Source organism: Zalophus californianus, chromosome 17, assembly GCF_009762305.2.
Source record: "Zalophus californianus isolate mZalCal1 chromosome 17, mZalCal1.pri.v2, whole genome shotgun sequence".
Taxonomy (NCBI): domain Eukaryota; kingdom Metazoa; phylum Chordata; class Mammalia; order Carnivora; family Otariidae; genus Zalophus; species Zalophus californianus.
Genome location: NC_045611.1, coordinates 1,684,070 through 1,711,873, shown reverse-complemented (window position 1 = coordinate 1,711,873; position 27,804 = coordinate 1,684,070). Strand labels below are relative to the sequence as shown.

The following is a 27,804-nucleotide window of genomic DNA, read 5'->3' as shown; positions in this document are numbered from 1 at the left end:
CAAAGTCGCATGCTCAATTACAGTAGCTTTTCTTTTATTCCTGTTTTAATGACCTTGTGGTTTTATTTTATGGGTATCCAAAATATTTAAAAATTAGCAAAATTAAAAATAAATTGGCAGTTGTGTATTTCAGCTGATGACCAGCTGCTGACAGCTGATGAGCAGCTTGTTATATTTTCATCGTTAACAACCGAATGTGCCATTCACATGGAGTTCGCTGTCATAAACTAAACAGACCCGTGACTTACAGTCCAGTCCTTATTGAGATCAGAACATAGACAAAGTACTTTCAAGACTTTACTGCATGGTTCTTAAGTAGGAACGCTGAGCATCCTAGTTCTGCATTGGTGTGTAAGCCCACAGTGGGTTCTTCCACTAGACTTAACCATGCGTGTGCTCCTTGTGTCCCAGCGTGTGCCAGGCCTGGTGCTGTGCAGGGAGCAAAGTGATGGAAATTCCTGCCCGAGTGGAGCTTGTCTTCCAGTAGGGGAGACAGGTGCTAAACGAAATGAGAAGTTAGCGTATGCGGTGAGTGAGGCTGTCAGTGCTTTGTGATAAAGCAGGAGAGGGGAGCAGGGAGGCAGGTGGGTGCTGCTGGTGGGTTTTGAGTGGGTGCGATTCAGTGTCTCTGGAAGAGGGTGGGTGTTGGAGTGCTAGGGCTCTGAGCTGAACATGTGCCTGCCGAGTGGGAGGCCACCTCGGGTCCAGCGAGGAGCAGCGGGGAGAGCCTGGGGCTGAGGGGCCACGGGAGGGTGCCGGCTGGCACGCAGCTGGCTTCACAGCGCCAGGAAGCACATGAGTTAGCAAGAAGCCTTTGGTGGGCTCTGAACAGATGAGGGACACAGTCCGACATGTGTTTTCACGTGATCCGAGTGGCTTTTTAACTAGGTATTGGGAATAATTATGGGGCAAAGACGGAGCGGGGAGACCACGTGGAGGCTAGTGCACAAATCCAGATGTGAGAAGATGAAGGCCAGAGTGTGTGAAGTGAGAGATTGGCCCACAGATTGGGTGTAAGAGGAACAAGAACCAGGGACTGAAGGTTTTGACGTGGGAAGTCTAGGGGGAGCAGGGTGGTGGTGGGGTGGGTAGCAAGTGCGGTTTAGGCAGCATGAGATTGAGACTAGACACCCAGGGAGAGTGTCCAGGAGGCTGTTTGCCAAGTGGGTCTGGAGTTCACGTGAGAGGTCTGAGTTGAAGGGTGAGCCTGTCTCGTCAGCACATAGACGGTATTGGCCGTTCGACTCAGAAGAGGTCCTGCAGCAAGCCTGGGCATTCTGCCAAGTCAGGGAGATGATGAGGACCCCCCGCAGAGGGAAGGGAAGGCAAGAGAGGCAGGTGGAGGGGGTGGGAGTGAGCCTGTGCCGGTGAGCACGGGACCCGCCTGGGCCGTCTCATGGGTGGAAGAGTGTCTGATCGGCCTAGGTTCTAGAGGGAATGGAGGCAGAAAGTCTGGGCAGCTCAGTGGAGATGGAGGGCAGCTGGGGAAATAGCATGACTTCTGTTGGGAATGACCCCAGAGCTGATGTTGAGGGGATGGCATGTGTGTGGGTGGGAGTGAGCCCAGGGGCAGTGCCCATAGCCGCCACGGGGGGAAGGTGGGTTCCTGGGAAGCACTGGTGGGGGGCCGGGGTGGGGGGAGAGTGAGATGGCCGGCGGAGCCCCGGAGGGAGGGGCTGGGATGTGGAAGGGGGAGGAGAAAGGATGGGTCCAGGGGAATGGCGCTTCCCGAGCAGGGCTGTGTGGATTTGTGCACAGGCAGGCTGGAGCGGGTTGAAGGCAGGGCTAAGACGTTTGCCTGGTATTTGTCGGGATTTGATGCGGTTGGCCTTGTCTAGATACTTACTGGTTTTACAGAAACAATTTCACAGTGATAATAATATGTGCTTACAGAAAACTCAGCGCTTGGGAGGAATACAGGACGAAAGTTGTCTGTGTTGTGTCTGTATTCTCCCTCCCTCCTGGGTACCAGGAAGTTCACCTTGATCACTCCAGACCGTCTTGTGTGTGTTTACACACGCACACGGACATGTGACTGCACATACGTGCCATTATTAGAAAACAGGCTTGGGATCATACACATACTGTTCTACAATTTTCCTCTTATGTCCCTTTCTGTTAGTATTCCAGACATCTTTCCATCTTGGTTCACATCATTAAACCTGCCTCATTCACGTTAATGAGTGTAGCGTACCACAGTGTGGTGTGCCGCCGTTTATCGACCATACCCCTAAGATCAAGGCCTTCGGTTGTAGATTTTGGTTGGTGGGTCTTGGTTTTCCTGTGCGCCAGGGAAGATGCTCTCTTCACAGGCGTGCTACGGTCCAACTAGTTGTTGCTGTCAGAGACATTATTGGACATTAATCCCAGCCCAGCTGCTTTATTAAGACTGGATTATCTCCAGGACTTCTGAGAAATGGTAAATTTAATTCGCCAAAATGGCAACCACATGTACCACTCTGCTCCAGTTTTCTTGGGCTTGTTGCCCTAGTTTTTTCTATTCAAACCTTCACTGTTAGCAGAATTTTAAATGACTCTATCCTGGCAACAGAACCATCTTGAGTAAACAACTTGGATAGCGTGTGGCATCCTCATTTGGAAGAGCTCAGGATTGAGGATTTTATGGTGAGCTTGGAGTATTTTCTTAAGCCGCTCGCAGAACTTGGAGAGAACAGGAAAAAGCTCGAACTGGGCGTCTGAAAACTTTCCATTAGCCCTTGATGAGAGACAGCTCTTTAGCCTGGAACTTGTGGACCCTGGGGGCCATCATGCATGGGCGTCAGGGCGCCGCACTTGGGTTAAACCTGGCAGCATGTGGCCGGTTCCAGAATACGCTGTTGTAGCGCAGGCAGTTTGCCGTTTTGCCTTCTGATAGGGGAAGCCTGAGGCTGCTTGTCCGGGGACATGTGGGAGCTTGTTCTCCGCTCTTCTGATTCTTTCTGTCCTACCCTCATGCCTGGAGCCGGCAGCCGGAGGGCAAGTAGGAGGGCCGTGGCCACAGGGCAGCTGCCATGCACCACGGCTGCACTTACACCCCATCGGCGAGGACTGGTCCCTTGGACAGCATGCTGCAGGAGCAGCTGCAGGGAGCAGTCGGCCTGGGGGCTGTGTGTCCCTGCAAATTGGGGCTCTTACACTGAGCGTCAGGAGAGCAGCTACTGAGATAGGCGGCCATTGTTGGTGTTTGTGAGGCTCTGAAACTTGGCAGAATTTTGTCTCTCTGTGCTTTTTCCCTGGAAAAGGGTTCTTTTTTGTTTTTAGATTTTGAAAGCAGTCTGTGACCTGAAAACGTTTGAAATCCACCAATTCAAAGGTTGGTTGGGTGGTGGTATCTCCCTGAGGTCTACCACCTTCATTAAGCAGTTCACTGTATCCTTTAATAATCTTCGCTGGGGTTCTTAATTTGGGCAAAAGAAGACCGAGTTGACGGCATGAGTAGCTGATCTTCAGATGATCTGTACTTAGAGGTCGTCTTCAGAGGACACAGAGGTAGCACGCCACGTTTCCTCAGACCTGACAGGCTCCCGTGCATCCACCCGAGTCGCTCTGCCTGCTGGATCTCGGAGCAGCTACTGCGGTTGACCCCCCAGGGATGAGCACCAGCATTTGGAAAACGCTACTCAGTGATTGAGGCTGGAATGGAGAAGTTCCCCAGCAGTTTATGCCTATATGTTTAGATGACCAATTTTTTTTTCTTCTTTTTTTTTAAGTAGGCATCATACCCAGCACGGAGCCCCATGCGGGACTTGAACTCCCGACCCTGAGATCAAGACCTGAGCTGAGATCAAGAGTTGGATGCTTAACTGACTGAGCCACCCAGGTGCCCCTAGTTGACTATTTTTAAAAAGTGCTTTTTATTTCAGAAAAGGTGATTAATGCACAGGATAAAAATGCAAATATTATAAAAGGGTAAACGGAAAAATAATTTTCTTCTTATGTCCCAGGAATAATCTATGCACATTTAGTATATTCCTTAAAAACAAAAAACCATGCTATACACTTTCTGCCCCATTTATATTCATATAATTCTGCATCTTGGGAGCTGTTTTTCAGAGAGATCCGCCTCGTTCTTTCACGTGGCTGTTTGGTGTGTCCCATTGTGTGGCTGTGAGTGTCCGGTAGAAACTCCCTGTTGATGTACATGTCGGTTGCATCCATTCTTTTGTTTCCAAAGCAACACCTTAGTAGTTTTGTTTTTTGGGGGCTTGTAGATCTTTGCAAATCTGTGTGAATCTGGGTGCTGGACAGATTCCCAGAGGGTGTGCGCAGGGTCAGGGCTGTGGCCAGCAGCGTCCTGATCACTCTTGCCTGCTGTTCTCAAAGGAGTCATACTGGTCTCTGCTCCCACCAGACGCCCCGGAGAGCCCGCTCCAGACGCTTACAGCACGCAGACTGACTGATGGGTGCAAGATGGTGTCTCATTTTAAATTTGCAGTTTAAAAATTACACGAAGGGTTAAATTCTTCTCATGTTTAGAAGCCTTGTGACTTCTTTTTTCTGTGAGTTCACGCTCGTTTTTTATGCTCATTTTCTACCAGGTTTATTGGTCTTACGTCTACCGCTGTGAAAGAAGGAAATTGGCTCTCCGGTGTATGTAGCAAATACTGTTTTCAAGTTTGAGTTTTGCCTCTAAAAATCCTTACTAAATATACTGCCAGTTTAGAAAATTGTAGTTCTGTGCACTTTGTTGTTCTCCCCTTTAATTTATAAGGACCCTCTTGGTGCTCCCCAGAGTTCATCTGCATTCTGCTTTGCTGCGTGCGTTTCTGTGGCACTCTGCGGTGTGTTCCCCGACGTCTCTGTGTCCTGGGCATTGGTAGCAGTAGAATTCCGGAGATAGCTTTGTGTGTTTGGCACTGTTTGGTGGCAGCAAGCCGACCTCCTGGGTGGTGGTGTGATCCTCATTAAACAAGGGGAATCAAGGGGAGCCTGAGTGGCTCAGTCACTAAGCGTCTGACTTCGGCTCAGGTCTTGATCCCAGGGTCCTGGGATCGAGCCCCACGTCAGGCTCCCTGCTCGACGGGAAGCCTGCTTCTCCCTCTCCCACTCTCCCTGCTTGTGTTCCCTCTCTCGCTGTGTCTCTCTCTGTCAAATAAATAAATAAAATCTTAAAAACAAAAACAAGGAGAATCGTGTTTGGTTTCTTTGTGATGTTAGCAGCTCAAGCACTACATTCTTAATTCATCAGGATTGCAAAGTCATTCCTTCTTCATTTCTTTGAGGTAGTACTTCCATACAGAGATACTTCTTATCGTGGGACTGTTTTTTCGGCGTACATTTTATGTAGAAAGGCAGGATAAGTGTTCTAGTCTTTCTTTTTATTACCATTTTTTTTAAAAATTAAAGACTTAGTGCCTCCAGAGGTCACCTTTTTTGTTGTTGGTATCATGACGTCTTGAACTTAATATTTTAAGTCCATTGACATAGTTATCCTTGTTGATGGTCAGTTTTTTTCTGTCTTTGGCCGGGAGGAGCTTCTTCCTGTTGGCCGTGAGTCCATTTGATTCAACCCTGATGTCTGTCACGGTTTCCTTCCCTCTGGAATGGCAAGCTGCTCTCGGATCCTTCTGCATACTCCTTGTCTCAGTTCTGGAGGCGGCAGTGTCTCCGGGAAGCCCTGGTTTCTTTTCGTGGAAAGTGTTATTTCAGCATCACAGTGTGGGCTCTAGGGACGCACGTCGCTAATGGATTGACCACCGTTTCTTCGCCTTTCTGGTGGAGACAGAGTGTGTATACAGACACACGGCACCCTCGGGTTCTCCCTTGCAAGCCCATCCACAGCCCCAGGGTGTTTATCTGACCTCTGGGCCCTCTCCTGGTCTTCAACGACACGAATGATATGGAAGTCCTCATCTGCACACAGAACATGCTCAGAAGGGAATTCCAAGCTACCAGTCAACCTGATCACAGACGATTGTTGACATTTGTTTTGTATACATTCTTCCAATTTTTCTCCCCATTTTAAGGTAAATTCTATGTCTATCAAAGAACATATAGCCATTGTGTGCGGTTCTTTTCCTTTATATTCTTCACTTAGTTCTGCTTGTAAATCTAGAATGCTCACCACTAGCCAGTTCTTACGTTGTCTCAAGTGATTTTGTTTTTCTAAAGTTTGTTTTTTAGCAGTTTTTTTCAGGAAGGGCTTATGGGAGTATTCTCCTGTGTACTAGATGTTGATAAATGTTTGCTGCCTTTACACTTGAAAGTCATTTTGTCTGGACATAAAATTCTTGGCTCACGTTCCTTTGAGTGTCTTAGATATGTTAATCTGTTTGTTTCTGTTGTAGTTTGATCATCTATTTCTTCCCCATTTTGAGTCACCTGGTCTTTTTGCCTGGATGTGTAAAGGAATTTCTCTTTTCTCTTTCAATAGTGTTTTTATTAGAACGTGTCTTGGGATTAGGTGTCCGTTTTCTGCCCCCCTCTCTAGGTTTGTGCTGTGGTGTCTTTTTCGTAAGTAGTTTCAGACTTTCTCCTTTCTGGAGAGTTGTCCTGGCTCACACTTCTGGGCGCTCCATTTCCTTGGGCTTTGCCGTGGTTTTCCTCTCCGGAGCCTCCCTCTCCACTTCCGCGGGGCCGCCTCTGCCCGTCTGTCCTCCTCTTTCTTGAGCTCTTCCTTCATCTCTTTCTCATTCTTAAAATTTTCCTCCTTTTCTCATTTCATTTCTTAGGTGCAGTTTCCTGTGTTTGCTGCTCCTGGGTTCCTAGTTTCGTTCATCTCTGATCTCTCCTGAGTTCTGTCACTGCACGCCTGCACTTTGTGATGCTGGCTTAGGGTTCCCCCTAAACCGCGTCCTTCGTGGACTTCAGGGTCAGGTTTTCATCTCCTTTAAGGGCGTGTCTTCAAGCACACTGTCAAGGTCTGTGGTGGCGTTCTTTTCCTCCTTATTCTCTTTTTAAAATATATTACCTTTGCACAAGATTGGACTTCAGTATTTTCTCTTGTTCACTTTCATGTGAAATTAATTTTCCTGAATATTTAGAAGGGAGGCATGATTTAGAATAGTTTTTTCTAATTTCAGTGTTCTAGGGCTCTGTATTCTATTGATTTTAGAAAGTTTTAAAAGATGCAGCAGTTTATTTTCTGAGCTCTCCTGGCTCTGTTTTTCTCCCCCACTTTTTTTTTTTTTTTTTTTTTTAAAGTACGCTCTGTGCCCCACATGGGGCTTGAACTCACAACACCGAGATCAGGAGTCTCATGTTCTGCCAACTGAGCTAGCCAGACGCCCCTTTGTCTCCCACCTTTAATCAGACTTTCATTTTCCTCTGTCTCTATCTTCCTGTCCTATACATTGGGTATTGTATTCCCAGTCATTTCTTTTTAGTGTATTTGGCCTAGAAGGGAGCTTTGGATAGTTAGCTCTGAGAGTTCCTGGGGCCTGGACTGTTCCAGGTCTTCTGGACGCTCCTGCAAGCCCAGCTCAGTTCTCTGCCGTTGGACGGTGCTTGGTCCTGGTTGCAGTGCTGCTTCTCTCCGCTTCCTGCCTCGGACCTGCTTCCACCATGGTGACCTTGTCGCTGTCAGTGCTTTGTCCCCACGTGCTGGTATTTTGGGGTTCATCAGGAACACCTCATCACTCAGTCTTGTTACGGACGTTGACTTGGATGTTGGTCGTGCTATCCTAGCTGGTCACGTGTTTTTATGGGGAGACAGGCAGAGATCAAAAACCTTTGTCATCACCATCTTTCCCCAGTGGGACTCCTATAGCAGGTTCTGTCGTGGTGCCTGCGAGGCCTCCTCCCCGCCCATAGCGTGTCATCAGTGTCCCCTTTGTTAGGGACAGTTGGTGCTTGGGCACCTCATTCGGTGTTGTGTCAGGTGTGTCAACAGGAATAAAAATGCCTTTGTGATCTTATATTTGATCATGCGTTTATGTAAAAATGTTGCCCATACTCTCTGAAGGACGATTTAAGACAGGAGCTTGGTTCCTCCTTTTGTAAATTTGTCTCCAAGAAGTTCTGTAGAATTTAACTCTGGATGAAAAAGAAGAGGAACCACGTTGTTTATAGGCTAGAAGGGCATGTGTGACATCTGCACATTTAACCGTATGCCTCTTGGAACTTACTCATTAAAAGGAGATGTCATTAGACCCCTAGTTGAAACCAGGTGATCTGACAATTTTGATTGGACTCCTCCTGCCACATGGGAGCGGTGACTCGGGACTGTGAGACTTTCTGGTGACAGGAACCGTACCAGAGAGTTGAGGGCTTGCTTCCTGCCCTCAAAGAGCATGTAGTCTAGTTGGGGGAAGAGCAAGAAATAATTTATTTTAAAAACATTTATTTGCAAATAACTGAAACATAAAAGTGTGATATGTTAAAACGTGATGATGACACTGATTCCAGCATTCTCCAGGACAGCCCATTTTTAAGTAGTGTGGTTTGATCCGGTGTGTTGATAGACCGTATCTGGCATCACATGACCTCATTTTTGTTCTGGAGGAGAAGGTCCTTCTTGGCCTAATCAGAGTGTTTCAGGAGCAAGAAGGAAGGAACTGACTGTCAGAGGTGGTTTTTGGTTCACGGATGACAACTCAAACCCCTGCCCCAGAGGGCACATGGGGGACAGGGCAGCGCTCCCGGGGCCATGGTAGCGGGGTGGTGCTGTGGTTTGGGTCTTCTCTGGAAGCCAGAGGACAGCAAAACAGAGGCGCTTAGTGGGCGGGTGGTTTGTGTGGCATAAAGGGAATGTGGAAACAGGCTCAGGGCAGAAGGGCCCATTCAGGGAAAATCCAGGAGGTGGGGCAGAATTATCTCCAGTAGTTCTCCAGAGTGTGGTGCATTTAGCAGGAGGGCAGCGTAGTTCCGTGGTGGGGAGGAGGTTGGGGACCGCTGAGACTCCTGGTTTGGGGATGGCACGGTCAGGCCATCATAGGCCATCATGACTTTGGAGGTGGACCAAGGAAACGGGAGGCTGTCAGGTAGGGGCCGGTCTGCTGGTTAAGGACGGAGGCCATGAGCGGTGTTTGTGAACTGCTTCTCACTTCTCAGAGAACACTACCATTCGGTGGTCTGAAGCGAGGAGAACCCTCCATTAAACAGTGCACAGCTGCTGCCGTGCTCTGGGACACACGGTTAGTAGTTAGCCTCATGTCACAGGTCACGATTGTGATCTCCCTGTCCCTGTCTGTCTCGGTTTTGTAGGTGGCAGAAACCCAGTCCTGCGTGAATTTGGTTCCTGCCCACTCCCCGGCCGCTCTCCTCTCCCTCTGGATGATGTCAGAACAGGACCTGGCGGATGTGGTGCAGATTGCCGTGGAAGACCTGAGTCCTGGTCACCCAGGTATGGCGCTGTGGGACAGTACGTGGATTCTTAGTCTCTCTTCTTCAGAAATCCAGAAGCACTTGCAGAAATTCTATTTCCTTTAAAGAGTAAAGCAAGAGAAAAGGTGATGCGTGTGCTAATCGTGGAGAGTGGAAACCTTAGCCCTGCCTCCGTCCATCCCAAGGGCAGCCACCCGGCACCCACAGCCTCTGCTCTCCCCTTCCTTCCCCACCCGCGGCGGTCCTGTGACACACGGGGCTCCACCACTTTCATCCTCACAACCTCCTCTTTTTAAAGTTCGTTACTGCAGTTGCTTGCTTTGTTGGTGGGTACCAGTCCGCCTCGGATACCCTGACTCAATGGACCTCTTCCCTGTGGATGGCATTTACTTTGTTTGCATGGCTTTCCTTTTATGTATACCCTGCAATAAAGAGCCTTGCTTGGATCTCTTGGCAAATATTTCTGTAGGGTAAGTTCCTAGAAGTAGAATTGTGCTGTGTATGTTCAAAATTTTGATAAGGCACTGGCAGATTTCCCAGAAATGTTTATGAAGTTATTTTTTCATTGACTGTGAGAACTTTTTTTTCTGTACTTCTGTTAAGGTGGGTAATTTTTCTTAATGATGCTAAAAGCACATATCTACTCTGAAACTTTGTTTTGAGAAGATTATAAAAGAAACCCTAAGTTTTAGGAATTTCATCTATGAAAAAGCTTTCTTTACACATTTATTTTAGAAGATTTCTTCATAAATTTCTTTTCCTTTTCTTTTTCAAAGTTTGAAGTGAGAACTGCACACAACAAAATCACTGAGTGTTTTAGTTGTCTGGTTATTATTTTTGGAATAGTAGAATTGAAATGCTGACTTTTTTTTTTTTTCCCCTACAGAGAAGAGAATTTTCAGAAATCTCATAAGAAAGTACAATGATGTCTGTCTTTTATGATCTATCTGATACGTTAATTGAAAAAACTTCATTGAGAACTTAGTTATGGTCTGGGAGGGAGAGCAGTATAAATGATTTTAGAGTTAAATGACAGGTCACAAGGAAATGGAGGCACTCCTTTCGGGATGCTGTGCTTTTTCTGTTATTCTGCCTCAATTTGTTTATAAGAACCACCGTCACCTATCGGCTGGTGAGATCAAGAGCCTGTCAAGTCACTGAGCAAAGTTAGGACCCGTGGGTGGAGCTGTGTGACCAGAGTCTTCTCTGTGGAAGCTGGCCACTGTGTTTAGGGGAGAACTTGCACCCTTGGCCTCATTAGCACCACATCTTAGATGCCACTGAGCTAAAAAACAAACAAACAAACAAACAAAAACAGAAACACTATCACTGTCCATAAAATTTTAAAAAATAACTTCATATTTTGGTAGGTGAATGACCATTTAGAAAATACACTGCGATGTTATAAAAGAAAAATGTTCCAGTTACATAAATTTTAAACCTTTTTAGAACAATTAAAGTTCTAGATAGTTTACTTCCCAAATAAATTGTTTCTCTGTAGATTATCGTTCAAAGAAGGCTTAGAGAAACCGTTTCTAACCTTGGTTCTTCCAGTCTCCCTTCCTGAAATAACCGGGAACTATAGTTTGTGCAGTGCTCTCTGAGGCCTTTGTAGACAGTCAGCTTCCGATCTCTGGTCCAGAAGGACCCACACACACCCAGCACATCCCATGGTGCACACACGTGTGTGCCTCCAGAGTGGCCCTGAGATTGAGATGATTTTTCCTTCATCTCTAAGATACGGACTTTGTAAAATTTAGAAGTAGTTAAGCAAGTGGAAGAAATGAAAATGTCTCATGATCCTAGCAGGAGAACTGCTTATTGGCTTATTGGGCATCCTTCTACTTTTTTCTGACGTTTAGGTCTCTCGGCATCTGCATGTCCTCCCCATGTGGCTGTACTGCCTTAAGCCATCTGGCATGGACATAGACGGCAGCCTTCATCAGGCCTGGCCTTCCAGTTGATTGTCATGGCTTTAACATGAACATTGAGCTCTTTTATCTAATTCTAAAAGTAACATGTGCAAAATTATCCAAAGCAATGCAGGCAACTTATGCAAATGTAACAAAGGACAGCTGCCCGGCCCAGAGCCACTCGTTGCTGGAGCGTTGGTGGGTTCACCTCTGTCGTTGGCTGTGGGTGCACCTCCTTCTATGTGGCTGCTTTGCTGCCCTTTGCTTAAAGCCTGGAGGTAGTTCTCGCTGCCGCGGGGCGTCTTCTCCCAGTTATGGGAACGAGCTGTGTGGCCCTGGACAAGTCACTTAACCTCACTGGACTTGCTTCCTATGCAGCAAATGAAAAGGATTAGAATAATGATTGCCAGGCTCTCTCTGTCTTCTGGTCCTGGTACAATTCAACAGTTTCCAGTAGGAGTAAATAGACTGAGGTTTTGAGAACCTGTGTTTTGCTAATCACAAACACTTGTAGGCATGGATTTTTCCTTTTTTTACTTAATTAAATGAGAATTCATTCCCACACATTTCTGTGGAGGTGGTTGAGGCAATCCTGCTGCACAGGATCTACAGGGCACGATGCGAAGCCCTTTGGTAAGCAGGATGCTTCTTGTTATTGTTGGCCCTTGGCTGGTTTCTGCAAGGTACAGCTTTGGATAATTTACCTCTAGGAAATCAGTTTACAGCTCTTGCCTAGGACTCACAAAAGGTTTGTGTTTGAGCCATAGGACTATTTATCATTAAATTTTGGTTTCTTGATGAATCATCTGGTATGTACAGGCTTAAAGGCATTGACAACTTAAAAAATCGAGACGTGATTTGGAACCTCAGTCTATACTCCTTGTCAAAGTGGCTTGCTTTGATGGAGGTGGGGGCAGGGCACCTAGCTTCCCCCCAGCCCTCCCTTAGCAGATGAGGAATCATAGGCCCGCAGGATGTGCTTTGTCCACACGTGTGGACAGCTTTGTGTGAAAGGGGCAGGGGAGGTCTCTGCTCTGGGCATAGGCACTGTGCCCCGGCTGGTATCACACTGGGAGCTGGTTTGAGTTCCAGCGCTGCGTGGGACTGCAGGGAAGGCGGCTCAGCTGCCCTGAGTGGAGGTGGTTGGGTGGTGGCCGTGGTTCTGGGAGGGTTGGGGAGAGGATCGGGGACGTGGTCAGACAACACTGAACAAGGCAGACGAGGATGCCTGTCACAGCGAGTCTGTCCTGCTTGACTGGAGTGTGGGGTGCACTTGAAAGGTGGACGGGTGATACCCCAAAGTGTGTGTGCACTCACGTTTATTCTCACCAGGGCTGCGGCAGACGTGCTTCTGTGTGCACACAAACACACACCATTGTACTGTTTGTGTTCTACACGTACACCCATGTGTTCTCACATACTAGTACCCGTTCTGTAGAATAGATTCCCAACCTGCTTTCCCATTAGAAGGTAAGGTGGAGCCACGGAGCAGGAAGGCATCTCTGTAATATGTCTGCATCCACGTGCGGCCGTGTAGGAAGGAGGGGGAGAAATACACTGGGCAGGGAATGCTGGTGACTCCGGGCACGGAGAGGACAAGGGAAAATCCTGCAGTGAAATGGAAAGGTCTTCATGGTATGACGTGAAGACAAATGCTGAATCTGAAACTCTGTACCATTGCAAGATGTTTCGAGGTTGATTAGGCCTGGGGCCAAGGCTCAGGGATGGAGAGGAGTGTACCTCAGGATTGTGATTGTGGATGGTTCTGGTGTTTGTTTCTCTTTAGTGTTGTGTTTGTAGTGCACTTGGGATGGAGGAAAGGGGGTGGGTGCCGACCGTGGGCGGAGCCGCTGGGCCCCTGCACAGGTGCCGGGCAGCAGGCACTGGGCAGGTGCTGCGTGCAGAACCACCATGGGCGGGGAGGCCCTCCGTGTGCCCGTGTCTTGTCTGCGCATAGGAAGGCGGCATATGCACACAGGGCTTTGATTTCCAAATGAGGTAGCCAACCGACAGGCCTTTAACCTGGAGAGAAATCTTTACTGGTCTTGGATTTTGTGAATCTGGAAGTCAGGTGCGGGAGCTGCACCGAGCCCTCGGGGGGTGGTGTGCGGCTCCCATGTGCGGGGTATTGGGTTTGCGAGAGCTACGACGCGAGAGCGGCCACTGCGCTCATGCCTGCTGTGTCTGCATCGGTTTGCAGTCGTGCTGGAGAACCATGTGGTGGCGGATGACGACGAGCCGGCCCTGAAGCGCCAGCGCCTGGAGATCAACTGCCAGGACCCCTCCATCAAGGTGAGCGCCTCCCTGCACTTCCTGCCATTCCTGCCGGGGCTGCCCACACCCCTGCACCGCCCCCCGGGCCCCACGGAGAGTGGCCCCCCCTGCCTGGGAGGGGCTCCCCACGCGGCCTCACTCGCTGCTCCCTGTGGTCGGATCTCTGCGGTGACCCAGGGTGTGCGGCTTCTGCAGGCCCGCTGCGTGTGCGCGGACCTGGGAGCCCAGAGCCGGGCTCTCCGCCCTTTCCACTGTGTGCTGCTGCTGGTCCCTCGCGCACTGCCTTCCAGTCCGGCCCTCGAGGAGGAGGCGGAGGCGGCCTTCCCTGTACCTGGCAGCTGCGTGGTGAGGAGTCTTGTCGGGGCGGGGCCGCTGTGATCACTGCGTGGCTGCCCCACGCAGCGGGCCGGCTGTTAGACAAGCCTGTCGATTCTTGAGAAGCTCAGTGGGCTACACGTGCACCGCGCAGCCACGCTCCCTGTGCCCTGGTCCCTGCACCCTGTGCCCGCTCTGCTCCACCCCCGAACTCGAGGGCGGGAGAGGAGAGGACAAGCAAATTCCCTGTTGCTAAGCATTGCCTGGGCCGCGGGCTGGCTGTGGGAACCAGCGCGGGAGCTCATGGGCACAGGTGCGGGTGTGCCGTGGTGGCTCGGGCCCCAGGGGATGGTTGCGGGAAACAAGGGGCGCTCCTGGCCCAGGGTGGGCTCGTTGCAGGGGAAGGTGGTGGGTGCTGGAGACATGAACGCGCACTGCTGCAGCCGGAGGCGCCCTGCTGGCCACTGGGTGGCAGTCTTGCCGTGCACAAGCCCTTGGCTGTGCTTCCCGGGTGTGCTGCCTCCCCAGCTGGACAGACTGGCCTGCTTGTGTGTGTGCCTGACTGGTGCCCGGAGCAGCACCCTGCACACTAGTGCAGTGTGTTCTGGTACGGACTGGGCTCACACGCGGGGACAGCGTGGTGCAGTCTGGTCTCCGCACATGCTTCCAGCAGAAACAAAGGAGCCCAGGTGCAGGGACTGTTCTGTTGGAGTAGACACAGTTGGAATTAGGGAATCGTGAGCGGGGTCCTTACAGCTGTCCCCTGCAGTCACAGCAACCTTTCTGAGCTGTTTCTTTTTTCCACTTGCAGTCATTCCTGTACTCCATTAACCAGACAATCTGCTTACGGTTGGATAGCATTGAAGCCAAGCTGCAGGCTCTGGAGGCTACTTGCAAATCGTTAGAAGAAAAACTGGACCTGGTCACCAACAAGCAGCACAGCCCCATCCAAGTCCCCATGGTGGCAGGCTCCCCTCTCGGCGCGACCCAGACGTGCAACAAAGTGCGATGGTAAGAACCCAGTGCAGGGTGGGCCGCCTGTTCCCCAGGCTCCTGGCCTGGCTGCCCGAGTCGCCCTGCACACAGCTCGGTGGCTCTAGTTTAGTTAGCCACAGACCTCACACGTGACGACGCCCAGCCCGAGCGCCTTGAAGTCATCCCTGTGGTTTCTGTCGGACAGAAGCCATACTGGCACATCTTTTCTCTGGAACAGAGCCATCAGGTCTTCGAAGATGTGCATTTCTTTCCTTTTTCTCGGTTCTGTCTGGCCCGTGGGCACATAGGTAGGGTTTCTCCATTTTACTTGAGTGTCCCAGATTTTCCCTTCATATCAGTAGTTTTTACTGTGCCTTTTTTTTTTTTAATGTTTAGAGTCTAATGTTAGTGAAGTGTGTTGTAGTCTATATACTGTGTGAGTTGAAACTTGATAAAGGATTTACTTAGATGGGGCAGGTGTTTCACAGTGTTTGGCCTGTTCATGTGTGTTCGTCCTTGGTGCCCTGTGAGACGCTGGAGCTCCTGAGATGAGCTGAAGCTCAGGCTCGGGGCACCCGTGTCCATCAGTCTTTGCCATCTTTGTCTTTTCCCATAGCTGGCTCCAAAGATGTCCAGTCTGTGGTGGTGGCAGGATTTGTCTTCACAGTTGATGAGAGCGTGGAGTATGTTTGCTGGGGGCCTTGCTGCCAGTGTCTGCTCGGCTCTGCCCTGTCCATGTGCCCCGAGGCAGGAGCACGGAACGGCTTGGTGGACTTGCCAGGGAGTGTGGGACTGCGGAGGGGCCCCTGGTGTGGTTTGGGGGTGCTTCCCTTTGAAGATTGCCCCCTCTCCTGGTTTGTGTGCGATGCTGTGGATGACCCCTGCTGTGTGGCCTTCACACCTGACCTCTGTCCCTGAGTGGGTAGTGAGGGGGCACAGTCCGTGCTGTTGCTCTGAGACAGGCCTCTGGCCCTGTGTTTGTATGTGTCCTGAGAGAGCTGGCCTGTCTTTTCTCCCAGCCGACCGTGGCTGAGCACGTGCTCTGCAGGCAGGGGCACTCACCCCAACAGAACCCGGCGCCTTTGGTTCAGAACCCTTTTTCTGTGATGCCTACTTGTCCTATAATGTAACGTTGAGAAAATACAGTTTATCTTGGAAAAATGAGTATAATGTTAGTTGTAATGTGAGGAGAAATAAAAGGGTAGAAGGTATAATAAAATGACGTGTGCTTGGGCTTGTAAGTGGCTGGTGAAATACACAAGGAGGCAGTGAGCAGGCCGGATGCCCAAACCTCTTCTGTCGAGTCCTGGCGACTGGGAGGGGCTGTCGCACTAGTCCACACACACCGGGAACCCAGATGCCAGTCGTCACGGCGTCTTACCAAATGGTGAGCGATTCTTGGTGTAGTTTCAAGGAAAGCAAAATGTAATTTTTTCTAGACTTGAACAGTAGTTGAATTCCTGGGAGATTTGTTAAACTATCCAAAAATATTTTGTGTATAAACATAGAGCAGAGTAAGATTTTAGGCTCAGAAAGTTGTGTTAGAATCATGTTTTTCCTCATACGAGCGAGTGCCTGGGACATTTGAAGTTTGCGCAGCAAGACTTTTTGTTAGTTGAGACCGTCTCAGATACTGAAGATGTCTCCGTCTTCTTGGCCCTATGCCCTGAATCCCAGTGGTGTCTCGTGAGTATGATGACCCAGTGTATTCCACCGGATTCCAAAGCCCTCCTGCCCACCGCCACCCCCCAGAGTCTCCATTGGGAACTGCTGCTCTGAGGAGTAAGAAGAAAAAGGACATGCCGCTTCCAACTCCTGTGCGGAGGATGGTCCTCCTCAGTTTGTCACTTTCTTGCCTGTGTTTGGAAGAGCTGACCTTTGTGAGTTGGGGGAATATCCATTCGGATCCTACCGTTGATTACTTGTGACGGTCCCGGTGGGGTCAGCTGCACAAGTTGGAGGTCTGAGGAGTGCACCTTGTGAGCAGCTTGTTTCGGGATTCCTTCTATGTCCAGAGCAGGGCGTATTCTTGGGAGCACAGGCCTCTGCATGGCACAGGCTGCCATGGTCTGAAGCCGCGGGATGACCTGGGCCGGGTCACATAGTTGTATTAACTGTCCTCATCTCCAAAACCAGGACAAGCTGAGGGTGACCTAGGCCTGCCTTAGGGCTCCGTTGGCATCTCCCACAGTTTTAACAATGAAGCTGGCGGGTGGGGGGAGGGTGGCTCTGCTTCTTCTGGACTTGTGCCCCCAGACTGGTGTGCCATGTTCCTCCGGGTTTTGGGTTGTCTCATGATGGAGGGGCTTCAGCATTTTTGGGATTGCAGGCCTAGTGGGGAGACCCCATCAGCACTTCCTGGGCAAAAATCCTGCCATGCTCCCTGCTGCCAGCTATGATTTAGACCTGCTATGGTTTCCTGCATGTGTATTAATAAGTGGTAGAGTGAAAGGAAAGTTTTCTGATATTGACTCATGTATAACCTAGTCCATCCAAATTGGTTAGGTTATCTAGCTTTAAAGAATTGTACTGGTGATGTAAAATCAAACCATTACAAGAATGCATTTACAGTGTCTCGGCACAAAGTTTGTTAATATTGTTGATAAAACCATTACATTACATAGAGAAACTGATGAAAGAGTAATAAAACGGACGGTCCTTTCTCTATTCTCTCCTAGGCATGGTTTTAAGTAGTATGTATACAAATGATTTTTTCTTTTTAAAGATTTTATTTATTTATTAGAGACAGAGCACAAGCAGGGGGAGAGGCAGAGGGAGAGGGAGAAGCAGGTTCCCTGCTGAGCAGGGAGCCCGACGTGGGGCTCGATCCCAGGACCCTGGGAACATGACCTGAGCCGAAGGCAGTCGCTTAATCAACTGAGCCACCCAGGTGCCCCTATACAAATGATTTTTAAAGAAATAAGACAACAGCTGAAAACCACTAACACGAAATTCTAGGGAGAAGTAAAAGATAAGAATTTAATCCCAGTATATCAGTGAAAAAAATGTATGGTTTAATTAGAAAGTTACTAATTTGTAAACACATAAGTAATTGAAAATTTTATGCATGTAGTGTGGGCAGTGAGTGGAACATAGAAAAGGGAAAGTCTCCAAAACAAAAATTGGTTCACATTCTGAGTAACAAAGTACTTTTACCAATTATTTATTTTGGGCCTCAGGTATTTAAGATAAAAGTTAGAAGTACATAAGTTCTGGATTATTTTACATGCAAACCATATGGTTTTGAGAAGAACTTAAGATTCCTTAGGCCCATTTGCATTTGTGGTGGATGATTTTGTGGTGGGGGGGGGGGTCTGAGTGTAACTGGGCCAGACAGACGGAGGCACTGTAAAGGTCTTTTCAGTTAATGAGGATTCTGGGTGGTGGGTGAGAAGCCATCCCCTGAAACCACTCGCCCTTGCATTTGGAGGGGCTGCCTGTGGCCCAGAGCCAGCCCCGAACCCGCGGAGCAGAGCTCAGTCCCTCTGCGCTCTGAGACTCGCTCACCTGTTGGTTATTTCTAATAACAGCTAGCCCAGATTAGCTCACGCTCTTAGCTCTGACGGTTCTTTACTTGTTCTGTGTACTGCCTGGAGCGCGGAAGGCAGCAGAAGGCTGCCAACCTCAGCTGGCATTTAGCACCCAGATTTTTCAGATTCTACACCTGAATGAGATTTTCTAAATAAATTCAAGAGAAAGCAGTGGAAGAAAGAAAATCTTTACCTGTGGTGCTAACGCTTAATCATTGTGATAAAAATGTTTGCGAGGGTCTTTGGAGGGGTTTCATCCCATGATGGTGTTCTCCTTGGGGAAAAGGAAAACGGACTGGAATTGCTGCAGGTAGGTGCTTTTCTTCCTTGAAAGTGCACCGTAAATTCGGATTTTGCTTAATTTTGATTCTGGGTGTAGCAGCTGGAGGCTTTACCTCTGAAGCTGCTTTCCCGCGAGTGGTGGAAGTGGCAGGCGGCTGGGGCCCTCCGTGATGAGCCGCGGCAGTCCCTGTACCGCAGGCTCGTCCTCCCAGGGGCCTCCGTTGTATAACTCGGATGGGAGGGATTGGGTGTACGGACAGGGACACTTACATAGATCAGTGTAGAAATTCCTCTCTGGCACTTCTTTGAAGCTAGACACAGAGCTCTTTGAAGAGGGCCCAGTGAGCAGGACACGGCTGAGCGTGGCGCTGCCCTCGTGGATGGCCTCTGGAAGGCTGGACTGCACCCGAGCAGAGCAGTGCCCAGATCAGGGGACAGAGGACCTGCTTGTGCGGCGGGGTCTTTATTTATTTACTTATTTTTTAAGATTTTATTTATTAGAGACAGAGAGAGAGAGATGGAGAGCACAGAGGGAGAAGTACACTCCCCACCGAGCAAGGAGCCCGATGCGGGACTTGATTCTAGGACCCCGAAATCATGACCTGAGCTGAAGGCAGACGCTTAAGCAACTGAGCCACCCAGGCGCCCCGTGCAGCGGGGTCTTATAGGGCCGGACTCCTGGGTGAGTCAGAGAGCAACTCAGACCCGGGTGTTCCATGTTTGTTTTTATTAACAGGATGTACTAATTAAAAAAATGCTTGTGTTTCTTACTTTTAAAAGCAGTATGTTTTTATTTTTCTATGCACAAATGGTTTATTTTTACTGAGGTATAATTGCCCTACAACAGATTTTTATTTTTAAAAGCTTAAAAGTTTTTTTTTTTTTTAGAGTTTTTAGTGTTTCTACAATTTTAAAACAATTGTGGTAAATCAGTGGCCTCTTTAAAATACTCAGACATAAAAAGTGATTTCTTTTCAAAATCATCTTTTCCTTCAGAGAGCTGTCATACAAGACATACGGAGGAGGAAAATTGTTTTAGTTTCCCGTAAGCTGATTATTTACCCACAGAGAGCTGAAATATTTGATCAACAAATTATTTAAATTCCCTCTACTACGGTCGCAGAATCTTTGTTTTATTTCCCACAGGGCCTTTTGTTTTAAAGGTTGATGGATATTTGTGGAAAGGCTGTTCTTTGAGCCCTGTGGCTTCTGGGTAGAGAGAGGATGCCTTCTGAGCATCTCTCTGGCCTTGGAACGCTAGCGGTGGTGGCTGGCGCTGGTCAGTGTTCAGAGCCGCTCACTGGGGGCCACTGACCTTTTCAGTCAGGAGTGTAGCATTTTGTAGGCTTTGGAATGTGACAAATTCCAGATAGGACTGTTTGAGTCATGAAGAAATGGTTTGGTCTCAGCCATGACGGACTCATGTACAGATTTTGAGTTTTTGATGTTTCCGCTTACTTTTGTAGACGTAGGATTTCTCTTCGTGACTGATCTACACTACCTTGCCCAGCTGCCCACTTTTAGTGACCTAATCATGATACCCTGTACGTGGCTGAATACTAGCCGAGGAAAGCCTGCAGCTTATGCACATACGATTTGGGGAATCATGAACATAATCTGATGACTCACATACAGTCTGATAACCAAAGAGGATAATAAACATATAGCCAGATGTTTGCATAGGTCATTCCCATTCTAATAATCTGGAGTACTTGTCTAGTGTTGGAGTAACTCTTGTAACTCATTGGTTGGGATCTGTGCATCCATTTGGACAGAGTTACCATCTTAACACCATGGAGTCTTCTGCCTTACGCAGGTCTTTAATTTCTAGGTTTCAGTGTGTAGCTCTTTCTCCTATTTTGTTAAATTTTTCTCTAAGTATGCCATATTTTTAGATGCTATTATTAATGGTATTGTGTTTTAAATTCTAATTTCCAGTTATTCACTGGTAGTGTGTAGACGTACAGTCAGTTTTTGTTTACTGACCTTTATCCTGCATCATTTCTAATTTCATTTGTTTTAGTTTTGTTTGTTTTAGTAGCTTTTGTGTAGAATTTAAAAGAAAGTGAAGTGTATGTAGTCGTATTATTATTATTTTTTTTTACATAAACAGTGTTTTATTTCTCAACATATTTCTCTACCATTTCTTACTTTGGTGGCTAGGCTTTCCCATTTTAGGGTGACTTTTTGTATTTTTACCTTATTTCTGATCTCTGAGTGAAAGCATCCAGTCTTTTACTGTTAAGTGTGGTGTTAGCTCTAAATCTTTTGCTCTTTATCGGGTTGAAGAAATCCTATTCCCGATTTCATGGGATTTTTAAATTATGAGCGGGCATTGAATTTTCACGTGCTCTTTATGTATCTCCTTGAGACTATCATGCGGTTTTTCTTGATTGTGTTGTTACAGTGAGTTACGCTGCATTTCTTTCATAATAAGCCTAATGATCATAATGTTACTACCCTTTTTACGTATTTTTGGATTGATTTGCTAGTATGTGGTTAAGGGTTTTTGCATCTCTCTTCATAGGGGATGTTAGTCTGTTGTTTTCTTTCTCGAACTGTCTTTGTTGCCATCGGTGGTGGGAGGGGTAGAGGGAGAGGGAAAGAGAGAGAATCCCAAGCAGGCGCCGTGCCCAGTGAGGAGCCCGACAAGGGGCTCGATCTCATGACCCTGAGATCACGACTTGAGCCAAAACCAAGAGTCAGACGCTCAACTGGCTGAACCACCTGGGCGCTCCTGAAAATGTTTCTATAGGAATAGTTTCATTTTTTTCCCCTAAATATTTGATCTGATTTGCCAGTGGATTATGAATTCAATTTCTTTAATAAATGTGGAACATCTTGAGTCAGTGTTAATTTGTACTCTTGAGGGATTTTTTTTTTAATCTAAATTCTGGAATTTACTAGTATGATACTTTTCATAGTGTCCTTGTGTTGTCTGTAGGCCCACAGGACATTGAGTTGCTATGTCTCCTTGGGCTCCTCCTGTCTGTGACAGTCTCACAGACTTCCTTGTTTTTATAAGTTTTTGAGGAGTGCTGGTCACGTGTCCCTCAGTTGAGATTTGTCTGATGCTTTTCTCGTGATTAGACTGGGGTTGTGGGATTTCAAGAGGCAGACCGCAGAGGTGAAGTGCCACTTTCGTTCCATCTTATCAAGGGTATGTACCGTCGCTGGACTTCTCTCTGTGGTGTTGCCTTGGGTCACTGGGCTGAGGTTAGATTGTCAGATTGCTCCACTGGCGAGTTCCACCCCCTGCCCCCTCCCATCCTGTGCTCTTGGGAAGGACCTCACTGAGCTCAGCTCCGACTCAAAGAGTGGGGAGTCATGCTCCACCTCCTGGATATATTGTTATTCTCCTGCACGGGAGACTTGTTTCTTCCCCCGTTATTGATTTAGTCAACCACTTACTTATATCAGTGTGGACTCGTAGATATTTATTTTATACTTTGGGTTAGAATCCAATACCCCTTTATTTTGTTGCTCAGATGTTCCAGCTTTGGCCACTGGGAGTGCTCTCAGGTGGCTCCTTTGTCCTTAGACACTCAGACACCCCCTCTCTGTAGGATGCTCCCTGCACCAGTGCTAGAGTCCGTCATTATGCTCCTTTGTTGGAATGGCTGTAGAGACCAGGGTCTGGGTGTTGTGTGTCCCCACTGTGGAGTCACCTGCAGCCCCATGCTCCCCCGCGCAGTGACAGAGCACCTGCTCCACCCGGGGTCCCCACTGTCGTTCAGTTTTTCCGTGGTGGTCATTTCTGTAGCTCCTTGTGAAGCAGCAGCAAGAATATGCATTCCCAGCTCACGCGCTCTTCTGATTTAGGGTTAGCGTGCATTTAGAGGGTTTTGTTACTGTACAGCACGCCTCCTCTGGGACGGTGCAGGCTTAGAACCCCACCCCTCCAGAGCCTGTCTGCTCCAGAATCTTCTCTCTTAAGCAGCTAGTGGTTGAAGCTTATTGCATTAAATTATCCCCATTTCTCTGTGGCACTTGGTTATTTTGGGGGAGTTGGTTTTATACTGTGTTTTGCTCATCTCGTTAGATATTGTAGATAATTTTCTTTTTTTGGAAACAAATTTTTAATGCTAATTTATTCTTATCCCTGAGTGTTTTTTTTTGGATCCTGGTTTTTATGACTTTAACCTGTAGGGAATAGAACTAAACCCCGTAAAACAAAATTTCAGTGAGGGTTTCATTTGAATGCTTGGTGTATTTGTTGGGGGCATGAGCCGCTGCGATAAAGAATTCTCTGACCCTGAGCGCCTGGGTGGCTCAGTTGGTTAAGCAACTGCTTTCGGCTCAGGTCATGATCCTGGAGTCCTGGGATCAAGTCCCGCATCGGGCTTCCTGCTCAGCAGGGAGTCTGCTTCTCCCTCTGACCCTCTTCCCTCTCGTGCTCTCTATCTCTCATTCTCTCTCTCTCAAATAAATAAATAAAATCTTTAAAAAAAAAAGAATTCTTTGACCCTGTGGGTTGACATTTGCAGGCTGGTGCATTCTGTTTCTAAAAACGTGGCCTCTCTCCTGTTTACATCCCAGCCTGAGCACTTGTCCAGGGCTCTGTTTGCTTCCAAGAGGACCTAGGAATGGAACCTGGCTGCATCGTGGCTCCCAGGGCACCCTGTGCGGAGGGGGCAGGGGTTCATGGTGGACACTAGCCCCCTCTGTCTTGGACTTGAGGACCTCGGGTTGTCTGGTTTTACTGTGTAACGAAGGATTGTTCCCTTGCTACCAGGCCCCCTCCCCCCCCCCCCCCCCCCCCCCGCCCCTTTGTGCTCTCACTGAAGTCTGAGACTGGTGAGCAGTGTTGGTAAGTTGGTTATGCTGCACTCGGTGTATTTCATGATGCTCAGGGTTCCTGTGTGCTCTTCAGGAGGACAGCCGTGAAAGCTGCTGGAGAATGGATGTGTTCAGGGAACGCATGTCTGTGGGGTTTCAGAAGCATCTGCAAATGTGTTTTCTTACAAGTAGAAAGTGGAATTACTTGAGATTTTTCCTAGCTCTCTTTCGTTAATTGAGATTTTTTTCTTTAGAAAATTTGTATTATATCAGATTTACACAGTTGAACTTTATGAATAGTTACGAATTTGCAAAAGGATCAGCTGTCCACAGAATAGAGTACAGTGAGACTTCACTGTGGGTGGGACGGAGGCAGAAATGTTTCCAGATATTTTTCAAATGTTCTGGCGGGACTGCTCCTCCCCCAGCCACAAAACAGAGCTGGGCATCACTGTGTGAATAGAAGCCCTGCCTGGGCTGCCTGCCTCATGCAGGGAGGGACTGTAAATGAGCTGGTGCTGTGTGAAGTTGTGGGCTTGCTTCACCCTTGATGGCAGGGTCCCCGCCAGGCTGGCTTGGTACAAATGACAGACTGGGAACGGCCTGGGGCGGGGGGGCGTTTCTTCGATGCCCAGAGCGGGGCTCTCATCACTGAGCGCTTAGGACTTCTTTGGGGAAGGAATATTCAGATGAGTTTCCTTTGGGCATTTTAAGTTACTTAAACTTGTCTTTGGAAGGTTCATTTCTCCTAGGATGGTCGTGTTCTTAGCACCTGCCCGTGTAAGGGGAGGTTTTAGCACAGAACATGGTTGTGGCCTTTCTTCTCCATCTTGCAGTGGTTTGAGGACAGGTATCTGCGTCACCCCAGCCATGGATGTTGGCACAGTGAACATCCACGGGCGTGTCACTGTTGATGATTAATGAGACTTGCTGGCAGTTGGCTTCGTATTTCCTGGATGAACGTTAGTGTGGAGTGAACGCAGTTAGTGCTGGTGGACTTTCTTCTTGGTCACTAGGATCTGGAAACAAGGAAGGACCACCCACACAGCTCATATAAACCTGGCCTTCCGGGGGTGCCCCATTCTGCAAGGGATCTTAAAAGGTGTTCTCCTGGGGTAACCCCAGTGCACTGAAATTCTTGGGGCGGGATAGAGGTCCGCTCCCCGCCCCACCATTTCCATGGCAGATGGGCTAGCTGATGGCAGCGCTTCCCCTCTGAGCTCGCAACAGCTGCAAACCTGAATCAGTGTGCTGTTTCAGTTGGATGGAGCTGGGCTCCAAACATGAAACTCTCTTGCCGTCCTTGTTGAGGGGGTTCTCTTTGTTAGGACACAGCCTGAGTTTTGTGTGTCTCCGTGTGCACGTGTCCATTCAGGATCCAGTTATATGCCCCTGAAATCTGTCAAGCTCTTCTGGATAACCGTTGAAAACTCTGGGTCCAGCTGACTTGATATAATTTTGTCTTCTCTTTGCCCGAGGTCTGCATGTGTTTCTCGCTGGGCTGTCTGCACGCCACATGCCGGGGTCCTGTCCGGTGTTGGCTGGCCTTGGTCCGAGCGCCCCTGCCCCGCCTCCTCCCAGTGTCCCCACCTGTATTGACCACGGTGTGGGTCCTCAAGCTCTCTGGCCCAAACCAGCTTCTTTTCTGTTTTCCTTTTATAATAAAACGTGGAAAACACCAACTGGTGAAAAATAGTTTAAAATCCTACATTTTTCAAGAAGACTTTTTTTTAGGTCTTGTATTTTTGTGGTTTGTTAATTTTTTTTGCATAGATTTCAACAGAGCCCCTTGGCATACGCTCAAATGATAGTCCCATTTAATGTGACTGAGGAGCAAAGGGGACAGAAATGTAAATGTTTTAAATTCTGGTACAGGTAATTCTACCATGGTCACAAAGCAATTTCCTGAAACTGAAGAGACCTTGAAGGCCACTTTATAAGTATGGCTGCGTGATACCTCTGAAAGCTGAAAGCTGAAGATGTTTTGTTTTAAATCCATCAAAATAAAACAATTAAAACACCCAACACTGAAAGGATAAGTGGTAGCAGTAATTGGCATTGGATTGTTTCTGGTCTTGACTCACAAGAGGCTAAGAGCGTGAAAGGCACTTGGTTTTGAATACAGGCTCTGTCACCCGTGAGTGGGGAGACCTAGGGCACATTCTTACCCTTTCCAAGCACCAGTCTCCTCAGGACAAGGAGAATGAAGTAGTACGTGAGGATTACTGTCCATGAGGTCATGCATATAAGCACGTAGTGTTCTTTGATCCTCAACAGCCCTGTGAGGTTGAAAAGATTAATCATATTGAGGCTTCTTGTTCACTGAGGGTCTAACATCAGCCACGCCTCATGGCTTGTGCTGGGCTCCTCACCCCCACAGAATTCCAGGTCACCCTTAGTGGATGACAGTGCCCTGGGCTGTCCTTTGGGTGTCATCTTGTTAGATTTCTGTTCTGGCTCTTGATTCTTGGTCTGTTTTCTTTTGAGCATGTGGGCCAGCAGCTTGAGACCAAGGAATCTAGAGGCAAGAGCCAGAGGACTGACCTCGGTCATGAGGCTTATTGTTGAATTCATTCATGTGTTGACCACGCAGGCTTGTGTACTTGGCATTCACCTGGGCAGTAAATGCACAAAGAGATCCTGTGTAAGGGATTGCCATGTTAACAGGCTAAGCTGCAGTCAGTGAGCCATGGACTAGATGAGTGCTGTGGGGAGACAGCGAACGGGGCAGACCTGTGCCTCTCACACAGGGTTGAGTGTGTGTGTGATTTTGTTGTTGTTGTTGGAAACCAGAGGCACCTGGCAGAATCCCTGCGGAAATGGTTAAAAAAAAAACAAAACCCTTGGGCTCTCTGCGGGGGGGGGGGGGGGGGTGTGGGGCCCTAGATTCCCCAGGGAATTCTGATGTTGAAAAAGTAGTGGGTTGTGAACTGTTGCTTCGTTGGTTTTGGTTAGGATGTCACTGGAGGGCTCTGGGCTCCAGTCTCACTTGGCCCTATGGCCTTGGGCAGGTGACTTCTCAGCCAGTCTGCATGGGGAGGGCACTATGGTGCCCCTTCACATTTCAAGGAGTGAGGGTGTCCTTCCACATGGGGCCCTGGGGGTGGTACTGCCTACTGTGACTGCCCCTGGGGGAGCCGCTGGGGGCCTTGCACTCAGTCACTGTCCACAAGCGCGAGTGGCCCTTGTGCCCCCTGGTCACAGGTCACTGGGCCATGTCACAGGGTATCTTTTATTTCTGAATGATACCATTCTGAGGTAAGCGTATCCAACTTGGGTAATTAGCATAATCTTAGAATTGAAATAATCAGGACAGTCTGTGAGTCTAGTTTTTCCCCTTTTCCTTAATTTTCTTTTTTAAGATTTTATTTATTTAGGGGTGCCTGGGTGGCTCAGTTGGTCAAGCGTCTGCCTTGAGCTTGGGTCATGATCTCAGGGTCCAGGGATGGAGTCCTACGTTGGGCTCCCTGCTCAGCGGGAAGTTTGCTTCCCTCTGTCATCCCTGCTTGTGTGCTCTCTCACTATCACTGTCTCTCTCTCTCGCAAACAAATAAAATCTTTTATTTATTTGTTTTTTAAAATTTTATTTATTTATTCATAAGAGACAGAGAGAGGGGCAGAGGGAGAAGCAGGCTCCCCGCCGAGCAAGGAGCCCGATGCGGGGCTTGATCCCAGGACACTGGGATCATGACCTGAGCTGAAGGCAGACATTTAACTGACTGAGCCACCCAGGCGCCCCAGTATTTTGGTTTTTATTTAATAGGGACTTAAAAAGCAAAACGACAAACATGGAGGTAAGGGTATAGAAAATGATTTAAGGTTGCTAAAGAATTAATCGAGCACATACCTTTTAGAAAAAAAAATGAGGGAGGGAGAGAGAAATTGATGAGTGGAACATAAGAGAGAGCCTAGAAATTGGCCTGCTGAGCTTTGACAGGGGTGCCAAGACCAGTCAGTGGGGGAAGGGCATCCTTTTAACACAGGGAGCCAGGGCACTGGGACATCTGCAGGCAGAATGAGGGGACGGAGCCTGGGGTCACGTCATCCCTGGAACAGAAATTAATGTCCTGTGGAGGACAGATTTCAGCGTAAAGCTGTGAGACCTGCAGATGAAGCTGTAGGAGAAAATGTTTGAGACCTAAGGCCTGGCTCAGACCTCTTAGACTCAATACCGAAAGCAGGGCTCATGAAAATAGTGATGAGTTGGACATGGCGAAAATGATGAACTTAGGCTCCTCGAGAGACCCGTGGGGACGATGGACGGACAGGTTGCAGGCGGGTTGGGGAGGCTCGCACAGCGCACGCCCGACAGTGACAGAGAGTGCGCTCACCTGCAGAAAAGCAGCCCCGCCAGCAGGTGGGCAGGAAACACGAATAGAGACGTCGCCCAGGGGGAGATACGGATGGCACATGAGCGCACGATCGTTAGTCATCAGGTTGAGGTAAGTCCAGACCACGGGGAGGGCCACTGC

At 48.4% G+C, this 27,804-nt stretch overlaps 1 protein-coding gene across 7 annotated transcripts in view; it reads left to right on the top strand.

Moving 5' to 3' along the window:
- Positions 1 to 27,804, top strand: part of LOC113936394 (BTG3 associated nuclear protein) — a 129,995-nt gene that overhangs the window by 17,842 nt on the left and 84,349 nt on the right. For 6 of the 7 annotated variants that reach the window (XM_027619504.2, XM_027619506.2, XM_027619501.2 and 3 more), the window contains exons 2-4: positions 9,145 to 9,283; positions 13,378 to 13,469; positions 14,578 to 14,777. In XM_027619504.2, coding sequence (XP_027475305.2) covers positions 9,145 to 9,283; positions 13,378 to 13,469; positions 14,578 to 14,777 — 431 coding nt within the window. Of the gene's footprint in view, positions 1 to 3,770; positions 3,821 to 9,144; positions 9,284 to 13,377; positions 13,470 to 14,577; positions 14,778 to 27,804 lie in introns of those variants that run through there. The other variant, XM_027619508.2, reaches the window with a different exon arrangement.